General features: G+C 40.0%; 1 protein-coding gene and 1 long non-coding RNA gene across 2 annotated transcripts in view; one reads left to right on the top strand and one right to left on the bottom strand.

Annotated features, from left to right (window-relative positions):
- Positions 1 to 12,600, bottom strand: part of LOC129189214 (uncharacterized) — a 49,583-nt gene extending 36,983 nt beyond the window's left edge. Inside the window, exons 1-5 of the long non-coding RNA XR_008572756.1 lie at positions 12,488 to 12,600; positions 9,304 to 11,276; positions 9,136 to 9,217; positions 5,267 to 5,370; positions 4,900 to 4,960 (exon numbers count right to left, since the gene is read on the bottom strand). This is a non-coding gene — a long non-coding RNA (uncharacterized LOC129189214). The remainder of the gene's footprint in view (positions 1 to 4,899; positions 4,961 to 5,266; positions 5,371 to 9,135; positions 9,218 to 9,303; positions 11,277 to 12,487) is intronic.
- A 564-nt stretch (positions 12,601 to 13,164) lies between these two features.
- dmbx1b (diencephalon/mesencephalon homeobox 1b) lies at positions 13,165 to 18,782 on the top strand. The gene is made up of 5 exons (XM_054789938.1): positions 13,165 to 13,319; positions 14,852 to 15,019; positions 15,114 to 15,292; positions 15,368 to 15,806; positions 17,554 to 18,782. Exons 2-5 carry the CDS (start codon positions 14,866 to 14,868, stop codon positions 17,976 to 17,978), a joined length of 1,197 nt encoding a protein of 398 aa, XP_054645913.1. The 5' UTR covers positions 13,165 to 13,319; positions 14,852 to 14,865; the 3' UTR covers positions 17,979 to 18,782.
- Positions 18,783 to 19,170: the final 388 nt, after the last annotated feature.

The following is a 19,170-nucleotide window of genomic DNA, read 5'->3' as shown; positions in this document are numbered from 1 at the left end:
CAGAACACAAATTAATTTTATCAAGCAGATGATCGCACACTGTAAATACACTGCAATAAACAACAATAAAGTAATCACTATAAAACACCTGTAAGTGACAGTATCATACTGTAAACTGTCCTGTTGTGTCCGTGAGACAGCCTCAAAGATAATCAGTTGAATTTATTTTAGTTTTAATATACAGTGGTTACCGCCTCGTTGCGCTTACATGATAGTTTAAAATGTATTTAAAATATCACCTGTACAGTTAACGGTTTTATGATGATAAGTTTTACACAAACTGCATTTAAGTCTATTACTTCACCTGAATGGATCTCATCAAGCAACAGTGAGGAAGGACATGCCCGGAGGCAAGTGAACGCAACACGCCTGGTGTCCCCTGATGCCTCCTCAAGAGTGGGATACTTTTCCTGAGCCCACTTTAAGAAATCTGCATGCCACTTTTCCTCTCTCTCCCCTCCCTCCCATCCTTACAACATATAGAGTCGACACCCCCAATCTCTCCTCTACTCCCAAACACAACCTCCCACCCCACCCGGCGACTGGCAGCGCCCGGCAGCCGGCGTCTTAAAGGCATCTTTAATTCAGCCAACTTTGAAGTGGCACTCCGGCAAATGCACTCAATCAATTATAAATGAAATAATCTGCTTATAATATTAGAGATTTTTCAAGTCGAAGAAATAGCGGGAGATTAGGGCGCCCAAATCAGTTTTAGCGGTATCTAAAGTGACAGCAGGAGAATCATTGGAAGGAGCGGCTAGAAACTTAAAATGATTATGTAGATCTGTGTCAACTGGCGAATGTTTCTGCAAATCCCTCCGCTGCATCGAGCGCGACGAGGGAAACAGATTATTCCTGGCCTTATTTAAAGGGTTGCACTTCTTAAGTGGCTTTTAAAGAGGGGGAAACGTTTATATATATTTGCACTTATATTTACAGACACTCCCTCAAACCGCCGCCGCCATCTCTCAGCCTTCAGGGTCAGCATGCAACATGAGCCTCCCTTTTGTGATGAGACTAAAGCTGTTGTTCGCTAATTCGATGAAGAAAATTGCACTTGGATGAAAATACACAGACTTTATGCACGTTTGTGTAAGATTAGAAGAAGCCGACTGCTTTTCATAGCGCCTCAGGTACACCTTTTATAGCTACTTTGATTCATGCATACAATGCCCTATCCCTGCTATGTACCAGTGTTGGGATGGTTACTTCCTGTAATACAGTGCTACAGGGAATAATGTCTTAAAAAAAACTTTATTAACTGTACATGTTGGCAACATTTTAACAATCTTAACTGTCAAGTCAGTATATAATAAAATTTAAATAAACTACTCACCATTGACCTGTCAATCGCAAAAGGGAGAGGGAACAAAAAAAAATTATGCTAGTTATTAGCAACTATGCTTTTATATACAAGGTATTTACATTAGCATATGGCTGGCAAAAATAATTTGCTTATGTAGCTGATATTTAATTAATTATATTGCTCATTTAGCACTGAGCAGCCATGTCATGAGTGGGCCATGAGTGGGGGAGTGCATACCACTTCCCAACCTCCATTCTGGCTCTAGGGTTATCATCACATTTTTCGTTGTTCCCATCATGGGTACCCTCCTGTCGTGACATCCCCCCTCAAAAAACAAAAAAAGCAACACAAAATACACCGGAGTCTCGCATGACAAAGTTCAGCCTGTGGAAAACGTCAGAGTCGTATTTTTCGCCCCCAAAATCCAAATTCTACCACCTGAGGGGCATTCAATTTCCTCTTCATTTCATAAAATATTGCACAAATTACACTGAAGTTTATATCCAGAGTATTTTCTATCCTCAACTATCATTACTCACAGAGCTAGAAATTATGACCCAGTGCACATTTCTATCACGCTGGGGCTCATTCATCTTTGATTACACCTTTCAGATGATATAAATTAGGCCTATTCCGCACTGTTAGACTTGATGGATTACCAGGGCCCATAGGAAACGCACTGATCAATATCATGGATTAGCTTCATGAGTTTCGAGGCTATGCGATGGCGTTCGTCAAGGTTTGTTTGTGCGATGCTGTTGAGCACTAATAAAGAACTCTGTTTCGAATTTTGTGGCATACATAGCATTGCCAAAACTTCCATAAAAGTAATGGTAAACATGTTTGGGAGATGTTTCCAGGATTTGGCGTCACCATGGCCACAAAAGGGATACTTTTTTCCTTATCGCAAGTCAGTGTAATGTCACAATTACTTTTTAGATGTTGCTTTACCATCAAATTCCTGCATATTACTGCTTGAAAAGAGTGTGTGTGATATTTGGGCTCAGAGACAACTTTCCAGTCCGACCCTAGCGTTTTTTGTTTTTTTTTAACAAAATGTTCTGGGCTGTGGGGCCCAAAATGGCCCTGCTTAAAATAAATGACTCCGAAAAATGGATCAATACATAGACAGAATATCAACTTTATAATTTTCTTAACAAATAGATAAGAACTTTTAAAATGTTTTCTCAGAACTCTGCAGGGATTCAATAACTTTAGTTGCACTAATAATACACTCAACAAAAATAGAAACGCAACACGTTTGTTTTTGCTCCCATTTTTTATGAGATGAACTCAAAGATCTAAAACTTTTTCCACATACACAATATGACTATTTCTCTCAAATACTGTTCACAAATCTGTCTAAATCTGTCATAGTGAGCACGTCTCCTTTGCTGATAATCCATCCCACCTCACAGGTGTGCCATATCAAGATGCTGATTAGACACCATGATTTGTGCACAGGTGTGCCTTAGACTGCCCACAATAAAAGGTCACTTCATCATTAACTACAATGTGTTACCCTTCATTGGGAAAGGAACCATATTTGGCGGTAAAAGACATACAATATGTCTAATACCTCTGGAAAAAAGGAAGGAAAAAACAATGTGATTTCTCCTAGCCAATGAGCAAAGAGAGGTACTGATGTTAATTAAGGTTTCTAAATAAACACTAGTTTAAAGGTTGTTTTTTTTTTTAAATCTGCATTACTTGGTACCATATTGTACTGATATTTACAGTTAAGGGTATCTCCCAGCACTTACAGGCCCAACTGTGAGAACAATTACAGTATATCTTCAAATATATTTATGTGTTTTCAGTGGCATTTCGTGGCACAAACCACAATTCCCCCTTGGTTATAATTAGTACAATGAAATAAAAAAACAAGTCAGAATGTTAATTGATTTGCATTTAAAGTACAATTAACAGATTCCTTTGCTAAAAATGATCACAAGATGTTGCAGGAGTATTAAATGTAATGGTGGTGACACGGAACACGCTGTAGAATCTATCAAGCTTAATGAAAATGCTCCATACGGACAATAGAGGGGGGTTAAATGAACACGCTTTTAAAAATCAATCTCACCAATTACTGTCCATCTCAGTGTCACGCTCGTCTCGGCACACACACAAAAAAGAAAGAAAAAGGGGGCAGATGCCGAGGAGGCGTGTGAAGAGTGACAACTTCATGTTTGGGTAATTATCACCACTTGTGCCCCTGAAGTGAGGGGGGCCTCTTAATAGCCTCATTGTCGTTGTTAAACAGTTTACACTGCTGATTGATGATGAAAAGGGAACATGCACACACACATATACACACCTCTCGTGGGACTGGGACATAATGTGTGTGTGTTTGTGTGTGCGTGTGTGTTTGTGCATCCCCCCTGTGACCCCTGCCAGCTGGGCAGGCTAAACACAACACACACACACACACACACACACACACTCTGACTGGATTGTGAGGACTATACCACAGGGGGCTGGCTATCAATACATTATTCATAACCATCTGATGGGACGGGATCTGAGGCGCACACACATACACACAATGTGAAAGTGGCCACTCTATCATATCAGTGACAGGGCGGAGTGAGAAGTCCCCATGCATCCCTTTCCTGCACTGTCATCAGCTTCTATGACACTCCCATGTGGGTTAGCATCTCATTCATATTCATGCACAAGAGGGATCCAAATGTACCATTATTAGCCAGTATGTAAATATGAAATAAGTAAATGAAATGTATTTTAATATTTTATACTGCATTATAAAAATATATTTGTCGGTATTTTATCATTATTTCTTATTTTCTGATAGGTACTTTAATAAATTAATAATAACTTGTTTTACATTTGCAGACTATTTTAAATTAAATTAAAATAAAAGGTACAGTTTTGAGAAGAAAAACAAAAATGAGCTTCACCAAACAGAGAACAATATCTGGTCACCTACAGTAGAATGAGCAAAGTAAGAAATGGTAGCCCTTTGTAGGAAAGAGTACCATATTTGGTCATCTATAGCAAAAACCGCAATAGTAAGAATAGTAGCCCTTCATAAGAAATGGAGCCTAACTTAAAAAGTCAAAATGAACACTATACACATCACTATGAAGCAGTAATACTACCGTGTGTGATTTCTCCTAACCAATCTGCAATTAAGGTGATAATGTTTTTCCCCAATAACAACAGAATATAATAAAATAACAATATACTGTGCAGGTAAAGGACCGGTGACCCAGTAAAAACTGACCCCAAGCGTGGAAACCATGACTTAATTGCAACATCATCACTCAAACACTCGCCTTGCCCACACTGTGTATTTTTGGCTTGTATGCTCATGTTACAGCTCAGCAGGCAGCTAATCAGCACTCATTAGGAGCAGATAAATACTACATTACTCAACTACATTGGCTCTATTGGAGCAGATGTCAGTACCCCCCCAGCCCAATCAAAACAAATCATCCCATAAGAATGAATTTGTCACCAGCATAAAACAGTTAACTGTAAAAGCAATGTGCTTAAGCAATACGTAGACATTACTTAACCGCTGTATAATAATAACATTAAATAAAAGTAAAATAAAGAAAACTACTCACCCTTTGAAGACGTCTTGTGGTAGCTTATTGCAGATAAGTATTGGTGGAATCGGAAGCGTAACTGCCATAAAAAGCCAAAGGAAAAGCAAAACACACACGCTGTTAAAGTCTGTTTGAAATCCATGTTTGGTTTTACTTTTGAGGCATATTACTGGTTTAGGTTGAACGCCACGTACGACATTTGGCGTGTGACTTTGAAGGTTGTACTTTAAATCATCAAGCCGTTGTGTAGTGTTTCTTGACAATGTAACATCATCAACTAGTGGCCTGGCATGCATATTACAGCCTTTTCTGTGGTTTTTGCAGGGGATTTTTTAAATAACTATATCAATCTTTTCAAAAACAGGTGTCTTAGGTTCTGACATACCCGCAGATGTCACAATGCTCGACCTCAGTGGCTTAATGCTGGAAGTGGCTCTGCTCTGGAGGTCAGCCAAAGCCTTTCTAAGAAGGCTTTTTGCAGAACACGGCCTAAAAACCAGATTATAAAGCAACAATAAAACAATCCTCTATGCTCATTTCATAAAACACTATGAATAAAGCTTATGGGAGGAGGCCCAGTGTCCGTATGTGCAAGCAAAAGTATGCTTCAGGTTTAATACTGCTCATTGATCAGATATCAGCAGCCATTATTGTGATGAATGATGGCCTTTGAAGAAAAGAAGAGCACAACTCCTCTTTAAGCTCCACAGATGAGCCTCAATTCTCTGAACGTTTGAATCCAGATGACCCGCAGATGCTTTAGAGTGTGGCTGAGCAGATTTGAAAACAAAAGACAGATGTCGAGAGGTACATATAGCACTATTGCGCACACACACGTCTTACTTTAATGGAGGAAAAGACTTGGAGCTGTTTCTAAGTGCTCCCAAATCAGATAAAACAGACGGAGAAAAATCAACTTCTCCGTGTAAGAGTGTGCTGCTTTGTGCGGCTCATATGGACCAGAGAGGATTACTCCTGGATGGGAGCCTGGCTTTGGGAGGACTATGAAGACGAGAATATGGACTTTATAGGATCACAGCAGTCAAAGAGTGGATGGGGGACATTGTGCGCGACGTGCAAGTGTTCTTAGAGGGAAATATTCTACTCCGTAATACTCGTCGCACACTCACATTGAGGCGTGTTCTAAAAAGCATTATGCAGCTTGTTTGCTTAGAGATGGCGGGCACTTCATTGCGCACATCTGCACAATACATAACAATGAGATCCAATACATGAGCTGTATGATAATAATGTCCCTTTTTATTTGACTGAATTAATTTAGCAATGTGTTTATTATGATAGGGCTGTTCAACTGTACAGTATGATCATGACAGGCTACATGGAAGGGTCAAATATTAGAAAACAGCTCTTTGTTCCTTTGCATTGGCTGTTGCTAACAAACTAACTACAGATGAACTACAGACGAAAAAAATAGGTGTGAATTGCTATTTTAAACGTACAAGATCGGGGGAAAAAAAAAGTATAACAAAGACAAAACTTGTTGGAACAGCTAAGTTATTTTCTTTGTTATACTGTATTTTATGCATGCATTTAAATTAATCAATATATCAGTAAAAATTGCAGTTCACAGATTCATATTTAAACTATACTACAAAACAAAAGTAAACAAAAGAGCTGTGAAATAAAATTAAATGCAATACATAATTTTTTATTAAATTAAAAAAATACACGCGGGATTTGTTTAATTTGTATTTCTTTATCATTATTATTATTATTATTATTATTATTTAGTTGGTGTTTTTTTACTTGCAGTTTTTGTTTCACCTTGTAACCTTGTGTACATGTAAGATTTGCCAAAAACACATTACCTCCCCACAGGAGATACTGACCCTCTCCCTCAATATCACAGTTAAAAAAATTTGCTGTTTATTTTTTTTAACTGAATATTGAAATCCATTTTAAAATCATCCCACTCACAGTGACGCCAAACAGAGACCAATTAGAATAATTTTACAAAAATTCTTAGAAAGAAAGATGAATGAAAAAATAGCCGTGAAGTGCTAAAAATAAAAACAGTAAAGCAAAACTAAAGCTAGTTTTCACAATTTATTTACAGTAATCATAGTCTTTTATGTATACATTTACATAATAAATAAATAACATGCAGTTCACAGCTAATATTATATTTCAACATTCTGTACACAAAAGCAAACAAAATAGCTTTGAACTGCAATTTTTTAATTCAGCAAATGTAAAAAAACCCAAAAAATATTAAATAACAAATACATGTGTAAATTGTTTATTTGTATTTGCACTACCGGTCAGAAGTTTTAGAACACTCCAATTTCTCTGGAGGAAAATCCTACATTTTTAAGTGTTAAGATGGTCTGCCTCTCTTCCTTTGTTAATTTCCTTTCTTCCTGCCATTTTCGTAGCAACAAATTACTCTCTCCAGTACAACGCTGTTCAACTGATGTTCATAAGGGTGTAGTACTGAACACTGTTTTTATGCAGACAGGGGAGGTAGTAAGTACTCCAGAATTTGGAAGACCTGTAGGAATTAGTTGTTCCGACTGCCAAGGCTTGATCAACCTCCATTTCTGCAGAACACCTTGAAATTGCTGACCCATTTTGTGGTCCCTAAAACAGGCCTTTTTGTGTAATTTTGAAATACACATTATTTATATAATTCAGTTTTGGTTAACCTTACCTATTTTTTTAAACTCTGGCACTTCACCACTTACCTTTGTACCATTTCAAGCTATTAATTGGACTTGAATGACTTGAATTTCAACAAATAACTGGAAAAATTGGGGTGTTCTAAAACTTTTGACCAGTAGTGTATTTTTAGGTTGTTTTTTTTTTGTTGTTTTTTTTTTTTTTTACTTTTTGTAACTTTGTGTCCCCATAAGATTTCCTAAAACACCTGTAATTCCCGGCAGGAGGTAATGTCCCTCTCGATGGGCAAAGGAATTTTACACTTTTTAAAAATTGAACATTGAAATCCATTTTAAAATATCCCAATCAGAGTGACAGCTATTACTTCATGAGGTGTTCTTGACGGCTGACAATGCTGTAGGTTTGTGAAGTCCCCTTCCCTGGGTGATGGTTAATTACGCCGGGATAAATCCATTGGCAATTTCTCTGAATGCTCCAGTGGCATCCCCTCCCTTCTCTTTCACTCGACCACTTCCTCCTTTTCCTCCTTCTAAGCTCATGTAATGAATGACTAATCACTCATTCCCTCCTGAGCATCCCCAGCCTGCTATCTCTTAATTACCCCATTACAGGGGGGCATCCGCACACTCCAGCAGGGGGCACTGTGCCGGGGGGAGGTGGGGGACAAATTGCATTCCAGCAAAACTCCATTCGTACTCTTGATGTATAAGTTCTTTAAAGTCTTATGAGGACAGGCCATAAATTATCATCTGAGACTTGTTGAACCAGAGCAAACCAATCTCTGCTGGACTCTTTGGGACCGAAATGGTCCTCCGGTGACACATTTAGAGGCAGCAGCAGAAAAATTGAGTTTCGGATGCGACACTCGGGATTCGGAGCCAGCTGCCACACTGGCAAAAGACAGAAATTGGAATTGGCATCCAACACGAAACAGGGTCACTGGATTTGTCCGTCATACGCGGAACGGGATGGTTCTAGAAGCTAATTTATGTGCTGCTTTCACAATTAGCGTCTTGTCTTTGGCAAAGTTCCTTCTTAAATGTGTTCACAGGTTGGCCAAAAGCGAGCAAAAGTTCAAGATCTCACAGGGGGTCGCTTGTTTACATCATCAGAGCAGAGAACAATTTTTGCAGGGAGGTGGGTTCCAAATCTGACAGGTGCCCCCCCCTCCCTGCAAGTCCGCTTTCAGGATCTAATCTGGCTAATTTCAACATATCCCTCGGAGGATCTTAAAGCTCAATTTGAGAAGAAAAAAGGGAGCCCTTGAATGGACCTTTTTTTTAAAGAGAATCCCGGTGTCCGTTTTTTGTCAATCCTTTAGTGAAAGCCTGTCAAAAATGGTTAGCTTCCCCAGTGAAACTACTTCTTTGCATCTTGCCCTGCGTCTGCACAATTTCTTTCTATCCTCTTGTTTCTCTCCTTTTGTTTAGATAAAGCGAGGGATTAGGAAAGATTTTCCCCCATAAAGTAGTGGTTTGATGGGCTTTTATCCCACCATGTTGCTAAAGCTGTGTAGCCCCTGGATTAGGCCCTGACAATAGGAACCCTTGTGCTGGGCCGCAGCCTGAGGGGCGCAACCAAAGAGCGGCTCTGAGAAAGAGGGAGGAAACAAACCTGCCAACCTCGATATGTCACGTCTGCCAGAGGAACCGTTTGGGAGCCCCGGTTTGCCTCCACGGGATCACACCGGGATAAACTGGCGAGAAAACGGACGACTTGTGGTCACCTTTACAAACAAGAGCTGTACATGGTCTTTAAGGATGGAGCGCCTTTGGTACTTACTTGCTTTTGAACACCAGCGGGTTCCCGTCTTCAGTCTTGAATAACTGCATGCTACTTGTCCACACACAGGAGACCGGTGTAAAAAGAAGTTAAGCACTGTTAATATTGAAATATTCGAACTAGAGTTAATCCTTTTATGTTGGCTGAGGTTTCATGTGACATCATGAGTTTTGTTTGACTTGAGAGGCGTATTTTTTCTTAAAAACTTGCCTAGCTTTACAGGTGCCACTGTACAGTCGGCCCGCATTTATTGTGGTTAATTGATTCCAGATTCCTCAATTTCTGCATAGTAGGATTCAATATTAATAAATGGAATATTTTTGTAGTTAGAGCATAGAAAACCTGTTTATGACCTCCGAAATATCATTTGTACCATCATTAGAGCCCCGTAGACATGAAATAACACCCCATAGTCACCTTTACACTCCTATTATTGTTTGTTTACAACACACTGCTCAACTGTAATGCGCAGGCAATGAGACCACTGCAGGACACAAGAGATGCTAAACCGCTTTAAACATAACATGCTACTGAGCTAACAAGTTAGCCTCCCATTTATTTATTCTAAACTTATGAAAATGTTTCAAATAGAGTGGGGAAGGGCAAGTAAGAAGCCAAAAACTTACCACTTCCACACAGAATGGGAGGAAATCTTTTCACTCCATCATGTGGGACATGCCATGGCTGACTCCATGCAGTGTAACGGTAACGTAATCTCATGTCATGTCTCATCAATGTAAGATGAACACAATACTACATATAACTTGTCTTTCAATATGTTTTGACTAACAACAGGCGATAGTCCACCACAAAACAAAAACGCGATGTCGTGAAAGACGACTGCATTTGTGTCTGCCATGGAAGAACCCTGAAAACTTTGTCTTCATTCAAAAATTATGTCAATCGAAGCATAATCAGACCGACAGACACTTTCATTTGCGAGGTGACTACACAGTTGTCTTTACGTGATACCTTTAAACAACACAAAGAGGTTGCGTAAACGTATACCGTGGGGTGTTACTGTTACTGTGTATTAAAGAAAAGCACTGTTAATCTTGAGGGTGGGGTTATCATGAATAACAGGTGGGAGGAGGGATGGCATTAATGATATTACACATCTACATTGTGTGCAGGCGTGTGCTGCAGGCATTTACTGTTAGCTACGGTAGTTATGGTAACATTTTAACAATAAAACTTTATAAGTTGTGGTATTTTGTGCATTCTTAATGTTGTTTTCAACCTCATCTTTTCCTTAAAATGGTTCATGGTTGGAGGTGTAAACTGTTTGCAATTATTCTTCAACACAAAGTAAGCGAATGAGGTCCAATTGAAAGTCCGAGGATTGTTGATGGCAGTTAGCTTTGTTACTCCAGTCACAGGAGTCCCTTGGAAGCGCTCCCTTTCCGAGCCATACATCAAAATGATTAATTTCACCCAAATGAGTGCGAGCTAACCTTGACTGAGAAAGCATTGCAGGCCAGGAAAGCTAATGTATTCATGAAGTTCAAGCTAATGATACAAGTTAATGGGCTCTGAAGGCTGAAGGCGTCCACTTTCTCCTCCACTATACCGGCCACTGGAGGAGTGAAATTACAAACATCTACGCGTTATAAAACCTGATTAAAAAGCGAAGGAGGCTCATAAATCGCCACGGATGAGCTGCCTACGAAGTCCTGATGCAGGGATAAAAGTTTGGAGATTGAGAGAAAGCAGGCGAGAGGATGATGGAGAGGAAAGGCGATGAGTTAGATCTGAAGAGGAGCTTAAACGGGGGGGGGGGAAAGCCGGTGAATGCAGGCCGAGTGCGAGAACAATGAGTGCGCAGTTGAAATCCACAGAAAATCTGAGATGAATTTGGGCTTTATGGGAAGTTAGAGCTCGCAGCAGCGGCTCCCATCCTGAACGTGATGACAATGAGCAGCCATGTTTGGAAGCAGCTGCAAAACTTCCACAATCTTCCTCTCATCATCATCCTAGAAGTGGAAAAAAAACATTTAATGTGTAAAAATCCCAAGAGCTGCAACTATGAATAAATCAATCATAAGTTGGAGTCGTTTTTTGAGCCCAGGATCCGATTATGTGAACACAAACCAAATGTTTCAGTATGTGCATCCATGAGAATGCATATATGTTTACTTATAGCTGCTCTGCTTTTGCACTCCATATGTATATTTTTATTTTCTAGAATGTATTGTAGCTTATTCTATTTTTCACTTTTAATTTTTTGTGAATTTGTCTTTAATGTGACTTATCGATTCATATCTATCTTGTTAGCTGCTAACGCTCAAGCTAGCTGCGTAATCGGGAGTGAACTTGGGAAAAATTCTAAATATATATTTTTTAGGCTTTTTCTTTCTATTATCGTCACTTTTGAGTAAATATTACGTGTTTTCCTGTACATTTTGATGGCAATAGGCTAATTATAATATAATGTAGTTATAATAAACAGTTCATGTTTTTATTCAAGTTTATCTAGCAAATAAAATTGTGATTTTTTTTTTTTTTTTTTTACATAATCTTTGATCAGTTTTGCATCCTGGATTCAACTTTATGCTATTTAGTATTTAAGGTTAACATGTATGTGAAATATGAAAATAAGACAAATGACAAATGCTTATTTTTTTTGTAAAAAAAAGTTGACTTGGGCTGTTTTAATTGCTTTATAAAGACACTGAGCAGATGTTCTTTCACTTTTAAGTTCTAATTTCTTTGGGCTGACAAAGTTAATCCTATTGTTGCTCCTCTGTGATCCAAAAGGCGGTGCAGTGCAGCTGTGTGACAAAAATGGTGAAGAAAATACCTAAACATTAAACAAAGTGAAGTTTTATACTTTGGAAATAAATGGATGGACTAATAAGAAACCGTTGCATGAAAAAAATTGAATGTTAGAATTGGAAAACCTAGCACTGTGGAAACAAAGTTGGTTGTTAATATTTTTTCTTTCCCACGCCTCTAGAAGGTGTCCAAATATCTCCAATGAAGTTTAGGATTTCATCTCCGCCTTCCTTCCCCCTTTTTGTCTCTCAACTCCACAAAATATATGCAAGCTTTACTTACATTAAAAAAGGGCTACTTCTTTTCGCTGCCCTTAATTCCAACCTAAACGGTTTTTCCTCGGGAGAAGAAATCTTTTGAGAAAAAAACCTTCAAGAGGAGCGGGGCATTATTGTTTTAATCCTCTTACCAGCAGTCATTTTAAGACATTTTTTGGAGGGTGAAACGGCGTCTTGTCTACCAAATCCCAAGCCAAATAAATCCCTTAGGGCCCGGCCAGGAGGAGCTGCTGGAGGTAAGGAGCCCTGCAGCAGAAGCCATGGGTCGCCATCTTAGATCCCACTTCCTGGTAAATTAACAACATCATAGAAGCATCTGACTTGAGGGGCGATTTCTTAATCAGTAACACAATTTATATTACCATGCGTGGTTCTCCTTACTGTCTAAAATTGCGTCTAAACGGGATTAATATTTATAGAAATACATATCATTTATAGAAATAAAATAATAGCTGGTAATAATGCAAAATAGTATCAGTACGATTTATCTGGAACTTAGCGCCAACATCTCATCATGTGTTAAAGTTGATATTTGATCCGTTAAATAAAATTAGGGGTTTAAATAAATATTTTTTTAAAATTGAATGTACGTTTCTAATGTACTGTACTTATATGAGAGATGTGGCAGGAAATTGCGGATGCGAAACTCCTCAGCAGAGCAGGTGGCGGAATCACGCCGTCCTCACAGGGGGCGTGGCCGCAAGGTGCCGAGCCGTGACGTGATTGGTTGACACTACCTCTCATGACTCCGCCTGCTGCTCTTTATAGGCCGAGTGATGGCAGCTGAAGCAGCCTCCTCACTTGCACCCCGAGGACCAACCGGGATATCTTTTTCGTTCTTCTTAAGGATACGCAATAATAAAAAATATATTAAAATATGAATTTCCACCAGAGGACTTTCGAGGAGACGATTTAAGGAAGGGAAAGTACTGGATATTTCAATTTAAAAAGACACTCAAAGAGGTAAGGCGAAATTATTAACATGTTAATGTTTTTTTTATGACGTTAAATAAAATTATAATAAAATGTAGACATTTAGCATCTGCTTCCAGAAAGTGTTGCTCGGAGTTCCCAGCATTAAAAAAAATGTTTAGCTATCACAATTAAATTGGAATATTGTTTAGATTCTTTTTACGTTACTTTATTTAATTGTCAACGTCTTCGAAGCAACTTCCAAGTCCACGCACAGCTTCGCCTCAAGCCAAATGTGTAAGTCATAAATCTACGGCAATTAGCATAATGAGGGTTAAATCACAGCCCGAGGCCAAGAGAGTATTATGTTGATTTTCCCCCCCACATCTTTTCCAGTTTATCATAAAAAATGGTTCAGATTACACGAATACTGCTTGAGGCTCATGCACAGTCAAATAATTAAAAACATAAAAACAGCGTGAAAATGCTATTTCGATAGATTCGATCACACACAGTTACACACACTTACACATGCTGGTCGACCTTTTACACGTCATTCAGGGGATAAATTAAAAGCCCACGACAGTTCAAACCTATTTGCACTCACATTAGACAGGAGACCACCGGGACAACCCCACGCAAATGTGTCAGTCGTACGAAACACTGACACGGATTAAAAAAACAAAAACAAAACAAACAAACAAACAAAAAAAACCCATTCAAATCAAAAGAAATAAAAGCTGGGAAAATAAGTGTGCAATAATGCACTCTTGTTTTTTTAAAGGACCAAATTTATATTGAATTACCGAAAACACATGAAAGATGATATGAAAATATAAAAACAAATGTAAAAAGTGACAACGATTTTTAAAAATGTATCAGAAATGTTAAAAGTGCCAAGTGCCAAAAGTTCAGTCTGTAGAAATATCATTAGTGTTAAACATAATGTTTTAACAGTAACATTTTTTTTGAACGACTGGGGAAAAATTGGACATTCTCTGAATAATTTAAAGCAAATTACATGTCAACAAATTGTTAAAAAAAATCTTACCTTATCTAACGCAAAAAAAGATGAAAAATATGACAGCCAATGACATTTACTCAATGTTAAGCTAAATTTAATTCAAATATACTTTGTGAACAAATTATAAATATGTACTCTTTTTAAATAAAAATGTTTTAAAAAAAGTGACAGCTCAGGACAACTACGCCACGATTTGAAACAAAATGCAATTTAGGCATTTTATGTGAACAAACTGTAAAAAAAATATCAGAAAAAATACTAAAAAATTAAAATGTAAAAACATTTATGATAAACAATCTCTCCTTTTCCAAATTTGCAAAATAATGGCACACTTTCTCTATTTTTTGTAAATATTAAATAAAAGGCATTAACGACTAAGTAAAAAAACACAGGAGCTTGAGATCACACATATTTTGCTGTTTTTCCACCTATTGCCAATTTAAACATTCACCATAAACTGATAATAATCCCAATGACATTTTCTCACTGGATTGTTTACAAGCTGGATTTATTTGTCAAAGGCCTGCTGACACTGACCGAGGCTTCTTCCCGGCTACAGACAGGTCAGAGGTCATGCAGCACTACGGCGTGAACGGCTACTCCCTGCATGCCATGAATTCCCTCAGTGCCATGTACAACCTCCACCAGCAGGCGGCGCAACAGGCCCAGCACGCGCCCGACTACCGGCCGTCGGTGCATGCCCTCACTCTGGCCGAAAGGCTGGCTGGTAAGTATCCGCCGCTCATGTCCCGTCGCTGCAGCACCAGCGTGTAAATTAAACCGGCCGTGTCGGTTGTTTCTCAACGGCTGCACATTTCAAGACATCATCCTGGAGGCCCGCTACGGCTCACAGCACCGAAAGCAGCGGCGCAGTCGAACGGCGTTCACAGCCCAGCAACTGGAGGCTCTGGAGAAGACCTTCCAGAAGACGCACTACCCCGACGTGGTCATGAGAGAGCGTCTGGCCATGTGCACCAACCTGCCTGAGGCCCGCGTGCAGGTAGAACGCCTACAAACTTCTTGACTTTTGACCTTTCACCTTTCCGAACTCAGCACTGTTCATTTGTGTGGTCAGGTGTGGTTCAAGAACAGGCGGGCCAAGTTCCGCAAGAAGCAGCGCAGCCTGCAAAAGGAGCAGCTCCAGAAGCAGAAAGAAACATCAGGAGCAACAGAGGTCTCGACGGAGGACACCAAGACTGACCTGGCGCCCTCCTCTGCCCCGGCGTCCGACTCCCGCACGCCTCCCCCTCCCACCTCAGCCTCGTCTTGCCACTCGGAAACAGAGAGGGTGGCAGCGGCCGCTAGGCCTCAACCCGGAGAGACAAGCGTGGAAGTCAACGTCACCTCGCCCGAGCCGTCCGACAGCGAGTCGGGAGCTGAGGACAACAGAGACGGGGAGGAAGACCAAGTGAGGGGGGACGTGAGGGGGAAGATCAGGGAGGAAGCACAAGGGGAGGGGGGGACGCACCCTGGCAGCAGCTCGCCGTCCTGCAAACCACTCAGCCCGATATCAGGTACTGGTTGACAAACTTCATTATTATTTAAAACTGTTATTATTAAGCCTATATACAACGTTAAATATCAAACAAGTGGAAAAAGAAGTTATATTGCACTACACAGCAGCAACAGAACCAATGTTGTAATAGCTGTAAGGAGCAAACTTCTCAGCCAGCATTAATACCGATGCGTTCATCTTAAACAAGTGTGAAATGCCTGAGTCTCAGAACTAAGTTAACTAATTTAAAGCACATGCAGAGGTAGATAAAGCTTCTGACCATTCATAATACTTCAAATGCAGCTACTGCCATCTTGTGGTGGTAAAAAAAATACACCAAGAAGGTGCCGACTGCCTTAGCTGTTAATGCCTGTTTTTTGATTCAGCGCTAATTAGAGACCCAGTCGGTTGTTTGCTTTTGTAGACAACGCCACCGGCAACTATAAAAGACTCTGCACTTGATCGGACAGAGGCTTTCATCAGAGCATTTGCGGTACCTAACTGTCATACAGGCGTAAAAAGAAGTTAAGTTACACACCCATAACTTGAACCTGCCATTTGTCAAAAGACGGGTGTACCACCGTCCAACTTCATGTTCCATTTCGGGGTCTATGGTCGTCATCACATTCTTTTTACATACACTTTGGCTTGCCTCTGGTGCCCTCCTGTGGTGCCCTTTATTTACTACATGGGCAATGTCTTAAGTTACATTTTAACATTGTCATACAAGAATAAAGAGAAGCTATTCATTGTAAATCACAAAGACTTGACGCATCTCACCTTTTAACATACTTAGTAGTAAAGTTAGTCACTCAATAGTGAAATGAATCAATAAAATGCGTACTCAGATACTGATGACTCTGCTCGGTCACACACGTCTCACTTTCCCACTCTATAGTCAACATCACATCTTGGGCTTTGTTGCCCTGCTTTGATAACATTTGGAATAATTATTACTGAAACGTCGGTTTTTGTATGCCCCACTTTCTGTATAATTCTGTTTTCTTCAAAAATGTTCACCAAAATTTTGTCTCAGTTTTTCCACAATATTGCACAAAGCAAGTCCGTTTGCCCCGTATTGTGTCGTTCCTCGAGATCAAGTGCTCAAACAAAGCACCCGACGCGTTGCTGACACACTGTCAGTGCATTTTTTTTATTGAGTGTGACTGCTACATAACCTGCCATGGGGCCAAAGAAATTTGCGAGTGCCAGCAATTTAGAGAAACAATATTGGATTGGATCTCGCCAGGATGTACGGAAAGTCCACATCAACAATAAGTTCTATCTATTCGTCATAATTATTTTTTACATTGTTTTCTGCATGTAAACTACAGCTATTCTCTATAAAATGTAGTTTTTGTTAATATTAATTAATAATTATTATATAATATATATTTAATATATAATTAATAATATTGTTAATATACGAAAACCAAGGTTCCACTGTATTCTTTTTTCCCTGAAAAAGTTCAGTCCACCCTGAACACTTATTAACTTATTATTTTTGCTATGTACACCTTGAAGCATTTACTGCACGCCATCACTCACAACCACAAGGGGGCATATATTTTCACTGTTCAACAAAAAGCATGCATCTGCATAATGCTTTCATTTTTTGTTGTTTTTATTTTGTTGGGCAACAACCATATGTACATCATATCAGGGGACTTCTATGATTTGTTGTGATGTATTTCCCAGCTACTGCATTCACACAGAGTAATAGTAAATAATTTAACAAGTAATGAAGTCTTCTCCCTGTCTCACAGATTCCCCCCTGAGTTCGCCCGCCCTGCCATCCTCCAGCAGCGTGACAAGCGGGCTCTCCCAGAGCAACTCGTATGCCTCGTCTCCGCTCAGCCTCTTCCGGCTGCAGGAGCAGTTTCGGCAGCACATGGCTGCCACCAACAACCTGGTGCACTACCCGTCCTTTGACGTGAGCGCGCCGCCGCCGTCCTCTTTACCCTACTTGGGCATGAACGTCAACATGCCGTCACCGCTGGGCTCGCTGCCCTGCCAGTCGTACTACCAGACGCTGTCGCAGGCCCAGCAAGTGTGGAACAGCCCGCTGCTGCAGGGGGCGCCGGGCGGCCTTCCGGGAACCCTCAATAGCAAGACCACCAGTATCGAGAACCTGCGGCTGAGAGCCAAGCAGCATGCGGCCTCGCTAGGATTGGACACGCTCCCCAATTGAAGTTGCCCCCTTTGCGACGTCGTGTTCCAGCCAGGCCCACCGGGACCCCGCACAAAAACTCAAAGCCTACAGCTTGATCCTTGATATGGCTTTCTTCATGCGTCTGCTGGGAGAACATGGACTTATAAAAATATATATCCACTGGACTGCAGTACTTCATGCTTGTGAATCTTGTTGCAATTCCACCACTGCTTTTGCTGCACAAATATGAAAATAGCCTCCAATTATACCCAGAACTATGCATGCAAACATCCTATGGAGGCTAGCAATGTTTACAGACCTACTGTTGCCATGGTATCAGCTTTGGACACAAAACACGATAGAAATAAAAATTACAATTGGCACAGCAAAAATAGGGTTGTTGAAATGAAATTGTGGCTTGAAAGAAGAAGTTAAAAAAAAAAAAGGGGACTTTGGCTCGAGGGCTCCCCCTGCTGATCTGAAGGCCAAGCCGATGAATGTACATGCCAATCATCTTATATCAGCGTCTTTAAAATCAGGTGTTGTGGGGTCACCATGGCAACAACAACGACAATATCCCCCATTACAAGCCAGTGTGCTCACCAAAACACAACAACATGTTGTGTTAAAAACAAAAAAAACAATGGCGGGATAAAATAAGAGAGCTAGCTGCAGTATTTTACAAAAAAAATGAAGCAAGCTCTTTGTGGGCAGCTAGTGTATGGTTGCAGTTAAAAGAGTCAAATGCAAGCAAAGGCTAACTATGTATTATATCTCTGTAGATTTAAGATGTGAGTACAAAGTCAGTAATTTATCTGTGTAATGGGAATAAATGCAAGCCTGAAAGGATTCATGTTGTCACTGGATTTTGAGAAATCTTTGCATCTTTGTCACTATTTGCAGCGCATAGCTTCTTTTTTACTATTGTATGACAGTCAACAACGTTAAGCGGTGTGACGTTTCAGTAATGTGCCGTTTTCCCCTATACGCTACTATTTAACATCCCCAAAGAATGATTACATAATTATTTTTGTTTTAACTTCTTTACACTCTTGTACGGTTGAGAATGCAGCATGCTGCAATAATGCTACGCATTGCCATGCCCTAATCTTGCGCCGTCAAAGAATTAATACATAATAACTTCTTTTTACACTTGCATGACACTCGGAAATGTTAAATAGCGCAATGCTTCAGTACTTCTGTCTTGCCTAGACAATGCTACGCAACATCA

Source organism: Dunckerocampus dactyliophorus, chromosome 10 (genome assembly GCF_027744805.1).
Source record: "Dunckerocampus dactyliophorus isolate RoL2022-P2 chromosome 10, RoL_Ddac_1.1, whole genome shotgun sequence".
Taxonomy (NCBI): Eukaryota; Metazoa; Chordata; class Actinopteri; order Syngnathiformes; family Syngnathidae; genus Dunckerocampus; species Dunckerocampus dactyliophorus.
This window is presented reverse-complemented; position numbering and strand designations above follow the sequence as displayed.